Here is a 12,198-nt window from a genome sequence, read left to right as displayed (position 1 = left end):
TATCTCTGAGGCTTACATTTAATGAGGGCCTTCCAGTCCCGCCCTCTGTTACGGCTCATTCTACTCTCTGTAGGCCCTTCGTGGGCAGCTAGTCATGGTGCATCGGCTGTACAGCTTTGTAAGGCGGCCACGTGGTCTATCCAGACTCTTTTGAGGTATTATGCCTTCGATACCTTTTGCCACTCAGGAGGCTTCCTTTGGGTGGCGGATTCTCCTTTCTGCCAGGAGCGTCCCCACCCTTGAGGGTACTGCTTTGGAAATCCCCAAGGTTTCCTGTAGATCCTCTATGGACCCTGAAGTATAGAGATGGTAAGAACTTACCTTTTTAGTTATCTTTTTCTACAAGGTCCATACTGATACCCCTGTGCTTCAGATGAGCTTCGCTCTGGTCACCGGTTTTCTGTCTCCTTCTGTGCAAGAATGTGATTCTAGTGTATTCCAGACTCTCTCCTTTCTCTCAAATTTAACTGCATGGTGCCCAGATGTCATCGTCATCAGCTGTACACCCCACCCCCCCCCCCTTCAGATGCTGTCGGCCCTCCCTAAGATGCGGGGCACTGAGTGATGTACCATGCCTATCAAACACCACTCCTTGGTGGACTTCTCACATTGGCAAGCCTGCCAAAAGACACCGCCGCAACCTTTATCTTCTTTCTTCCTTTGCAGGGAAGTAGTGAATGAGGATTGTGGATGCTGTTTCCCCAATGGTTATTCCCTATTCCTGGCTGGTCTCTCTTTCCGTTTCCACTTCCACCTTGGATTGTGCATTGCCACGGTGTTGTCTTTTCTTGATTCTCCTATGACATCTGGAGGTGAGACTGTAGCAAAGGTTTTGCTGGTCTCTTATGCCAAGCCTGCACTTTGTCCAGCCTGCACAGCATGTGAGGCAGTGGAGTAGCTGCCCCACTAATATAGCAGATTATTGTGAAGCTCATGTGAGAGTGAAGTGGGGACCTTCCTCCTTTTTCCCTCCCACAAGAACCACGGGGAGTGACTTAATCTTCTGCCATTCTACACAAGGGGCTTCTGGGCTCCTCAAGGTTTGGCAAAGAGTACAGGATTTTGTTCAGGTTCCTTGGAAAGGATTATGAAATTTGCCCCCATGTTTGTCACAGAGAGATAAGTCTATGGCTGTTCTTCAGTCTTGGAAATGATCATACTGTGTTTTCCTTTCAGGAAGAGATAAGTGAGCTGAAGTCTCTGACCTTGAGGTTTCCACATGTCCTGATGAGAACTCAACTGGAAGCAACTTGCTTCCATTTGAGTCCCCATCAGGACATGTGGAAACCTCAAGGTCAGAGACTTTAGCTCACTTACTGTGTTTTCATTTTAGGAAGAGGTATGATCATTCCAAGCAAGTACTTTGGCTGCCTGTTGGGAACTAAATATTCAGGACAGCAGGGAATTAGTGATTCCTAACAAGTCACTATTGGAGGAAGAAGAAACAATGTTTCATTCCCCTCAGTTGAAGGACCTATATGAAGAGTGGACCAAGTCTGATTTTAAGGTTTAATTTCTCCCACAGGTTGCAGCCCTCTATCCTCCAGCAGATAATGTCTGGCTAACCCTACCAGTACAATTACATGGTGGTGTCTCTGTTAAACTACAAGTTGGAATGCCTCAGCTCCAGGTCAAGGGATCCAAAGACATACTAGGTAGGTGCAGTGTTGGTACATTGGTCTGATATACTTGTTCCCTCTGGTAGCAATGCTCCTGTGAGTACTATAGAAGATATAAAAGAGGGTTCTGGTGGCACCGTAGTAGCCAAGAAGGTTTTGGTACACGGAAAATCTCAGCATGGAGGAGGGCCCATCAGGACATCAGCCCCTAAAACCATACCTACCGAATCCAGGCCCTTATAGTATCAGTGAGTACATAGGTTAGCTTTTATGGTGTGACTGTTAATGATCCTTAGAGCTAAAGGGCATGATTCTGAGTCGGACCCAGTGGTGTGATGTTTTTTATCTGCGCATTCGTCCCAATTTTTTATGTAGAGAGTTATAGTACAGATTTGGAAGCACAGTAGCAAAAGTTTATTGGAAACGTATGGTGCGCTTGAGGGAGGGCATGGGTAATAAGATGTACTGAGATGTTGTTTCAAATGGGAGTGTCACTGATAGCGGTTGATGTGTCTGAAGACCTAAATCGGTCACACAAAGACGCCCCAGGCAGTATTTGAGCATCTAAGTATGTCAACATTGAGTGTCTCTGCCCTTGCACTTTTGGATGCATGGATGTACCCCAGGGAAGGGCTTTGTAGCGAAATTTGCATAAAGTCGCAGACATAAACGTGACTGTGTCTGACTCAAAATCAGGCCCCCAAGGGGGGTTTATTTTCATTCCATGCAAGAACTTATCTTCACATTGGTTGAGCAGCTCCAAAAGTCACATACTAGTGTTAGTGGTTGGAGCTGCAAGGACGCCATCAGTAGTCTGGCTTCTCTGGGAGGAGGAAAATGAGAAAAAAAAAAAGCCCTTATTTTAACGTGCCTTTTGTTAGGTTGAGCCATCCATGTGGATATAGCAGAAACACCATGGACTGCATGGCAGAGTACAGAAGGGAAGTGGTGATACTGCTGGTCATATGACCTAATTGGTTCCACCAAGAGAAGGGGCATACAGTGGGAATAGCAGATGGCCAAAAACAGAGGTTTGTGGGAAGGACATTGCATTGGTAGAAACACTAAAGGCCAGTTGAGTGACTAAAACACTACTCTGGTGCCTACTCACCCCTTATTGAACCACCTTCCTATATCAACCAACTGTTGACACCCTTCCATCTGGCAATACACCACACTAAACGTGGCCTCAGAAGCAAGCTTTGCTACAGATTCAAAGTCAATTTCTTTGACACAACTTTTACGTTTTACTATCTGATGGATATTGCTGTGGTCCCACTATCTAGCGCAAGAGGAGACCTTCTTTTCTTTGTTTCTGGAAAACTAGATAGAATTCTCGTGGGAAAGGTCAGACTGTCAAAGAGAGTCTCTGGCCCAAATGGAATATCCTGCGATTTGCCACTAGATTTAAAGCAGCAAGAACTTAAAAGCCAAATTATTACGGTTTTAAATCCACATCCTTATACAGATAATTTTAGAATTTCAGCACATTAATAAAGGTGTATGTCAGTTATTATATAGCCCAGAGGTTCCCAAACTCTGCCATTACAGTACAGGTTTTAAGGATATTCATGCTTGAGCACAGGTGACTTAATTAGTATCTCAATCAATTTGGTTTAACCATCTGGACTCAGACATGGATATCCTTAAAACATGGACTAATAGCAGAGTTTGATATAGCACAGTGTTGGCTAACCTTGACACTCCAGCTGTTATGGAACTACATAACCCAGCATGCACTGCTAGTTTTAGCATGCCCTAATAGCAAAACTGTAGCAGTGCATGCTGGGTTATGTAGTTCCATAACAGCTGGAGTGTCAAGGTTAGTCAACACTGATATAGCATAATATGTAGCTGGTCCTGTTCCATATTTAGTAAAAACACACAAGTGTGATATAAAGACTGACTTGCTCTGATTTGTCCACTTTAACAAAGAAAACTGGCATATAAAAAGGATTTTTTTTTTTTTATCCCAAATACATATTTATTAATAGTCTATTGTTATAAATGTTGAACTTTTCCATGAAAATGCAGTGAGCAACCTATCAATATCATGATCTTATTGTGATATTCAGAAATGGCAAACCTTTGAAAAATATTGTTCTAAGGAGGTTACAGTCACTTACTGGTGTAAATAGATGTGAGTAATAAGTTTTGCTCTCACCCATCAGCACTATACTGTTTATCATAATAAAACAAGTCTTTTATATGACTTGAAATGTTTAAAAGCACCTGTGTAGCCTTACCCAAATCACGCTAATCTTACGAGCAGGACCCTCTACCCTCTTGTGCTTCTCCTTACTTTATGTTCATCTACTTCTTACCACTAGGACACCTAGCACTTGGTCCCTATGCTTTGTTGCTTAACTGGGTGTTATGGCCACCAATGTATATTATCCATGTCCTTCAATGTATTGCATTTTACTGTAAGTCACTTTTTGGTTATGTACCTTATAAGGCGCAGCGGAACACTTGTGGTGCCATATAAATAAACGATAATAATAAAGAGTATGGCATAGGAGGGAAAGATTTGTGTATCTCCTTCATCTCTTCATGAATATCCCAGACCTTTCTTAAACTCAACATGTCTAAGACTGAACTTTATAAGTAAATGTTAATGAATATAGTGCCAGCAAATTGTATTGTCCTTTACTTTTGGGAACAAAACAGAAATAAAACAAGACAGGGGTAAGAATAGGCGGACAGAGGACCCTGCTCACAAGCTGTCTTCTGGTCTTCCACCTGTTTGTGCCCCTTTTCCCTCCCACCTTGCTCTTTCTGTGACTTACACCAGACTCCCTCCTGTCCCTCAAGTCTCTTGCTTGCATTTCATAATCGACTCTCCCCACCCACCCTGCCACCTTCATTCTCTCACCTTCACAACTTCTGGTGGAGGCTACTTATACCCCTTTTACACCGCAGCTAAAACCCGGATTTTTGAAGGATTAACCCGGGCAGCTCCCTGGTGTAAAAGGGGAGAGAGTTGGATTGCCGGGTCGAGTGACCCGGCAATCCGAACCCAGGTAACTAGCAGGGTTTAACACGGGCGTAGACGATGACCTGGAGTGTGCTGCTAGCCGGCCGATTGGTCCGGTTTCAGTGGCGCTAGGAGATGACGTCATCTCCAAGCGACCACTTTCACTCTGCATAAGCCGGGTCTATGCAGGCCCGACTGCAGTGTGAGTGGCGCTGACTCAGGAATATCCAGAGTTGGCGCCGGCAAAATTCCGGGTCTGATCCGGATAGGAACTTTGTTCCAACTCCGGGTCAGACCCGGAATTTAGGTGGAAAAGGGGTATTAATCTCCTTCACGTCCTTATTATCTCCTACCTATACTACTGCAACCTCCTACTCTGGTCTTCCTTTCTCCCCTCCTAAACCTATGCTCAATGATGCTTCTCGTCTCATAGCTTTCATTCAACTTCACCTCTCCAGTGGCTCCCCTTCCCCTAATGAATCCAGCTGAAGCACCTCACACCTTCTCCCTCTCCAATCTCATCTCCTTCTCACCAACTTTCACTCTCCCTGACTGTCACCGTGTCTCCCCCACAGATTGCCTCCTTACTGGGGACAAGGGAACAGAAGGATAATGTGGCTCTGCCCAAACAAGATTACAATAAATGAGGAACATTTGAAACAGATTACATATAGGACAAATAATAATAATAGCTGTGGCAGAGTAGAATCAGGTGTCCTCTGCATACAAATAATAAGGGAGCCTGTATAGAAGTGTCATAACCTGACAATAGTAAGTGTATAAGGAGGTGCTGGAGGAGACAGTCACTGCATACACCATACGTTCCTTGGTCAGTCTACTGCCATGTATATTATTATTTGAATGAATATTGGACAGGTATCATTGAATAATGTTCAAAAATAAATTATAATAGCTTACACATTATGGACCTGGATATTGAGTCGAATGTGGCTGCAACTAGTGTACTTTTAGCGCGTATGCAATAGTGAATATAGGCCTCCTGCGTATCTCTATGTGATCCTGATTGAGACCGCTCTCGGGGGTTGGATACGGGATGCTGGTGGTCTGCATCCAGACAGGGTTAGGATATCAACACCTGTCGGTCGGTATCCTAACCCTCCCCCTTAGTGCCTGACCCTACCCCCTGCTACTTACCTTCAGGATGCTGTTGGTCGAGATACCAGTGCCGGCATACTGAGCACCAGAATCCTTGCGGTGCGTATTATGACCGCATCCCCTCTCTCGGTCTGTGAAATGAGTTATGCTCATTATTTTCTAATTAGGCACATGTAGTAGCTACTTTAACATATTGGTCGATCAATAAAATAAATTCAAATTGCAGGCATTTGGTAAGCATTAATCCTAACTTTTTTTTTTTTTTAACAAGTCAGTAACATATTAGGAAACAATTTGTGAATTTCACAAAATCTAAACTTGTTTTTTCTCCCCCCACATTCAGCCCAACATGTGCCACTATAAAATGTTATATCTAGAAGCATTTGAACGTTAAAAGATTCTGGTGTCCTTTTTAGATTACTCCGTACAAACTTTCACACAAAACACCCCGCAAAACAGAAATCACTACCACGCAAGATTAAGACAATTAGTTTATTTTAAGTTGTAACGAGAAGCAGTAAATGGTTAAATGCTTACAAAGTACGTGTATTTGAGAATTATATATATTTAAAAAAAAAAAAAATGCTAACCGAAAACTGTATCTAATTAGACACACGATTTCATAAACACGATACTAGTACCTGGGGCCATACTGCTTCACAGACCATGCAACCTTTGGCATTCACACTCTACAAATTCAAAATAACTGCACTATCACAATAAGTTACACTAACTTCCTCACCACCTTGTGCTAAACGCTATAACATCCATCACTTGTGTTATCCTGTGAACTCAAAGGGGTTAGAGAAAAAAAAAAAGGTCACCAATGAGAAGCCACAAAGTGAAGCGGTGTATAATATAAGAGCAAGGAACCCATATACTAGAGCTAATCCTTTTTTTTTAACATTCAGTGAGAGAACATGTGAATGGATCTGCGGAACAGAGAGAAGCTGCAGAGCATATACATGTCTAACTAAAGGCAAAGGTGTGACTCTGCAATGTTTCCTTGCTACTGCCCGTGCCAAGACGATATACAGTGCTTTATTGGGGTTTTGTCATGTGCTACAGTCTCTACTATTGCTGGAATATGTATCATAATGCTGACTGACACGTATTACAGCCTAAAAAGACACCAATGTTGCCACCCCTTAGCTTAGAATGTGTACAGAACAAGTTTTTACTATAATATGTATGTGTGTATATATATATAAAATCATACACATCATCATTAGTAGTGTCCACACTGCACGTTTGAAGTTCAATGGTTTTAATTGTTAAGGATAAAGATCAGTCACGTGCCTTAAATAACATATGACTTACTTAATAACATTCATGGGAGCCAATTTTTAAAAGTGAGGGGTGCTCACATTACCTCCCCCATCACTGCATGAATGATAAGTGCCATGCATAGACATGGTTAGTGTGCTTTACGCACCCCTAGCGATGGCTCCTATTGGAACACTTGTGTATGCACAAGACCAGAGTGTCGATGCCAGTAAGTAGCGGCTGGCATACTTTACGCGTTCTAGGCATTCTTCAATGAAGAACTGCCTAGCGCAGTGGTTCCCAAACTGGGTGTCGCGATACCCTGTGATGCTATGGGTTGATGGTCCATGACCAAATCAAAATTACTTATGGTCAATGGGGTAGGCAAAAGCAGTGCGGGTGGTAGCCAATCATAAAATATGTGGACTAAAAAAAAGAAAGGTATACCCTGTGAACAACCACATAACTGACCCCAAGGATGACCGGTAAGGTAAATTTACATGTTGAGAAATTCAGAAAAAAATATTCACCCAACAAGTTCATGGACTAGAGGTGTCGCAAAAAAATAAAATTAAAAAAAGGGATAACCCTCGGGCGCCGTAATTTAAAAAAAAAAAAAGAAAAAGTTTGGGAACCACTGACCTAGCAGTTACAGATTACTACACCAAACTTCAGCTCTGGGATCTGGTCCTCTAATGGTAAAGCAGCCCATGCACTGTGCAATCTGGTTGTTTGGCCTGATCAATTCGGTAATTCGGCTGCTCTGCAAACGCTTGGTGAAAATCAGCTGTAGGTCTCAGTTGTTGATGTGGACCCCATTTTCTATTCCTGATAGATCGACTCCAAGCCAACTTGATCGGATTTTGAGCAGTCATTGTGAGATCCCGACACCTGTACAATAATTAAATAGCGAGCAAATCGGCATGTGCCTGACTGGTGTAAGAATTGGGCAAGCCTGAGGTATACTGATCATCACTGCTAATAAAGGATTGCTATGGGTAATAGCCTGTGTATCAATGTTACCATACTGGCTTTATACACAATGGAACACCATGATTGCTCAGCAGATCAAATCACAGAGAACCAGTGACAGCAGAGGCACTTAATGACCAAATATGCATGAGGCATGGCTTCTTTGTACATCGGTAAGTTGATTTCTAATGAATCTTGGTACATCCCACAAAATAAATACGCCACAGTTTGGGGGTCAGGTACTCACTGCAGTTACTGAGCAAGATTCCAAAGTCATGCAACCGAAGCCTTAACCAAATGATCACAAATCCGCTGCATAAACACTGTGTATAGTATTTATGGCAGAAAATACTCCTATGAAATCACAGATGAAGCATTTCCCCAGCGTTGTGTAGTTCATACAGAAAGCCAGTCTTGCCCACAAAAAAGGCTGCATCGCCCCTGTGTATGGGACACGGCAGAAAGTAGTATGGTACTCAGATTACACCTCTAGCCAATGCTAATTAAATAAATTAATACTGTGCCTGTAGTGTAAACATTAGACTGTAATCTATTAAGGATGAGTCAGTAGCCTAGGTTTTAGCATTGCATTCTCCACAGACATCAGTTATTTGTAGCAAACCACTGTGCTACATGTGATGTTATACAGCTTATTTCATAATGTAGGTGTTAGGATAACGTCACACAGGTGTTTTCCGTTAGCTTAGCAATAGGAACTCAGCTGTGACCCACTGTAATTGCCTGCACAGAAGTTTTGATATGCTTTATGAAGGCCGCCTGCAGCATTCCTAGAGCATAGAAGTGCTTGTGTGACAGCAACTTGAGCTTCAACTGCCCACTCTGTCCAGGTGAACAGGGCTTCGTGCTGAGCTCTTAAAACTCAAATAGGACGGATGAGTCTACTTTGGACTTCTTCATAAACTGGGAAGTTTCACAAGCCATGGTTTATGCTGAAATTGGCCAACATTCTGCAAGAAGCAAATCAACAGATAAACAGAGAAATTCACTGGACTGACTTCAGAACTGACCACTGTTTCTCACATTTAAGCCACGTCGAGCACACCAGCGGCTACTAGCTGCCTGGATAGCCAGTCAAGGCCATCGTATAACCCCATGCCACTCCGGGCATCGCAGCCCTGGATATACCAGCTGCGGCCACAGCATAGCTTGTGAAGGCTCAGTAGCTCAGTCATTTCTTCCACGGATAGGGCACCTGCAACATCCTGTAAAAAAAAAAATGCAATACGGTCACGTGGACAACGATTTATGTTGAAACTATATAAAAACTTCATAAACATTGTTGTAGTAAATGGGGGGGGGGGGGCTGGGAGTCTTTGTTTTGTTGTATTTTTACAGATAACTTTGTTGCCACAATTTCTCCAAGACAGCGCCAGCAGTAGGTTGTACCCCGACTACGTATTGGGGACTGGACCCCCAGAATCCAGTGTTTGAAAATCAGCTCCACTGCGCATGCGGAAAATCCCGGTTCCTACTGCACATGCGCACAGTTTTACCATCGATGGCTCCTTGTTTAATTTTTTATTCCGAAAAGCAAATCTCAAAAAAATACCAAAATTTAAACAAATACATAAATTAACCCCATTCTAATTCATGAAGTGCCCTATTCATCTTTCTACATCAGGGATGGGGAACCTCAGGCCCGGGGGCCGTATAAGGCCCGCGGAATCATTTGGTCTGGCCCTCTGAGCTTTATTCTGCTAGTCTCATCTGGCTAGCAGGGTGCCTATAATAGCACCCTGCACCCAGAATCTATGCAGCAGTGTCGCCTGGAGCGTCCTTAGGACGCTTTAAACGGTCACACCGCTGCCCTAACAGGTCCCCAGAGCATCCGCAGCCTGCTCCAGGCATTGCTGTAATCACCGGCGATTGTGGCCACGCCCTCGTGTGATGTCACATGGAGAGGCGTGGCCTGCACTGGGCAAGCAAATAATGTTATAGATATCAAAATGGCCCTCAGCAGAAAAGGTTCCCCACCCCTGTTCTACATCCTGATGCTGGTGCTGTCCATACCACAAATTGCAGGTACACACAATGGTGGGAAACTACGTGTAGGAAGCTACAGGGTAAAGAGCCGTAAAATGACCGAGGCTGCAGAACTGGAGTTATGAGAAGCGCTATAGAAATGTTACTCTCACTTATGTCTGTTACCTGTTTATTGGCAAATATTAAGAGCAGGGCATCACGCAATTCCTTCTCCGTTAGCAGCTTTGCAAGTTCACTGTGAGCTTCTGTGACTCTATCTCGGTGACTGCTGTCTATTACATACACTACAGCTGGGAAAAAGGGAATATAAAAAGAACGCAATTAGCGGCTGCCTCCTATAAGCATAAGTGGCCAGTACACATTGCCCTAAAGCCCCTTCTCTGCACAGCACCAGAATCTGACTGAATTCAGTGGTCACAGACAAGTGTGACATCTGAGAAAGTAGATAAACTAGGAGGAGGGCTCTGACATAATGAGGTTTATTTATTAAATGCAGTAACCAATGACAACCAAACTGTTTGCCATCTTCATCTGAGATTTAGTAGATCAATTAAAGTCAGCCGCAACAACAGTGGATACTGGTTGCTACACAATCATATTTTGTTTGTAAATAACCTCTAATATGTAGAACCACCTATGAAATAAGGAGACTGCAGCATATCCAAATGCTACTTCTGTAAACTATTACTACAGTAATTGGTGACTTATTAAAATGATCTGCATTACGTCTACAATGGGGCTGTATAACGAGTGGCATTCTGGCCAGATGCAGACCTCTAAGACTTAGACACCTATATTAGGCCATATTTTTGGCCATTAAGAATTACTCAACACTTTTTTTTTTTCATCACCAGAAACAACCACAATTTGTTCTGGCTAATCCGAGTAGTATAACTGTATTTACCAAGTGAAAGATTTCTATATGCACCAGCACAGAGAAGCAATGATAATGCCAGTATGTGCCGGAAATTATGTTACATGTGGACCTAGTCCAGGTTATCGTGGTAACTTGACCCTCAGTTGGGGCCTTTAAATCAGGAACATAGATATGGAGATTAGTTCAGGGCTCGACAAAACCCGGTGGACAGGTCGCCATGGCAACCAGATTTGCAGCAACCCCCTGCCGCCGCTAGTGTAGTGCAGACCGCGATCCACTAACTGTTTGTTACAGCAGCCGATGAGAATCAGACAGACTGTCATTGGCTGCTGCATCCACGTCATTATGTCTCTCCCATAGTGCAGAGCGGGCCGGGAGGAGCGGACAGCGGCGGTTGTCGGTAGGAGCGGGGATCAGGTAAGGAGGAGAGAGAGATTGCATAGAGGGGGTGGTTGCTACAGGGGGGGATGACTACTGGGGGCACTACATAGGGGGGCCACTGTATATGGGGACCACTACTGGGGGCACTGCATAGGGAGGGGGGGGTGGCCGCTACTGGGGCCACTGTATGGGGGGGCGCTACTAGGGGCAATGCTTAGTGGGGACTACTACTGGGGGCACTGCATAGGGGGGGAGGGACCACTTCTAAGGGCACTGCATAGCGGACCACTACTAGGGGCACTGCATAGGGGTGCCCAAAGCATATTCTTGCACCTGAGCTCTCCACTCTATAGTTCGGTTACTGCTAGCGTTGGCTTTGCTTGCCCAGATTTTTTTTGGCTGCGGAGCAGTGGTCTTTTTGGGGGTTGGTTGCCTGGAGAGGGGTTAGCTGCTCAGTAATGTGGCTGTGGGAGGGTGGTTTACTTGGGGTACCCATTTAGTGCTGTGGCCATGGGGGTTGGTTGCTTGGAGCATAGGTGCTCTGTAATGCTGCCCCAGGGTAAGCTCCTACACCTTCATCCTGGCTCCTAGATTTTAGAAACATTTGTCAAGCCCTGGATTAGTGTATCTTCTATATCCTCAACTAGTCACAAAAGGCTTGAGGTGTTTTTTGTTACTATAGTTACCCTTTATCACAATACCTAGGACCAGATTCAATATATCAGCCCATTACGGTAACTGATCTCTAATCACACCTCCATAGGCTGCAAGTAGAAATCTAGTTGGAGGTAACACACAACGCGCCACTGCAGCGTCGCAATCCCATCCTGTCCGATATATTGTGCGGTCAAAAAGTCTCTCCACAGCGAGTTTGCCAAGTGTGTGACTGCACACACCAGCCCCCGCCGCCGCTGTCTGCCGCCTCTGGACTCCTCTACACACATTCACTGCGGAGGGACTTTTTGAACCCACTGTATGTATATATT

General features: G+C 44.2%; 1 protein-coding gene across 2 annotated transcripts in view; it reads right to left on the bottom strand.

The window, feature by feature from the left end:
• TRIM23 (tripartite motif containing 23) overlaps positions 1 to 12,198 on the bottom strand; it is a 65,971-nt gene that overhangs the window by 23,348 nt on the left and 30,425 nt on the right. The window contains exons 11-12 of one of the 2 annotated variants that reach the window (XM_088444056.1): positions 10,120 to 10,244; positions 8,992 to 9,173 (exon numbers count right to left, since the gene is read on the bottom strand). In XM_088444056.1, the coding sequence (XP_088300182.1) occupies positions 8,994 to 9,173; positions 10,120 to 10,244 (305 nt within the window). In that variant the 3' untranslated portion in view covers positions 8,992 to 8,993. Of the gene's footprint in view, positions 1 to 6,201; positions 9,174 to 10,119; positions 10,245 to 12,198 lie in introns of those variants that run through there. The other variant, XM_088444057.1, reaches the window with a different exon arrangement.

This window comes from Taudactylus pleione, unplaced genomic scaffold, assembly GCF_031769625.1.
Source record: "Taudactylus pleione unplaced genomic scaffold, aTauple2 ptg000345l, whole genome shotgun sequence".
NCBI lineage: Eukaryota > Metazoa > Chordata > Amphibia > Anura > Myobatrachidae > Taudactylus > Taudactylus pleione.
The sequence above is the reverse complement of the archived record's forward strand: the minus strand, read 5'-3'. Positions and strand labels throughout refer to the sequence as shown.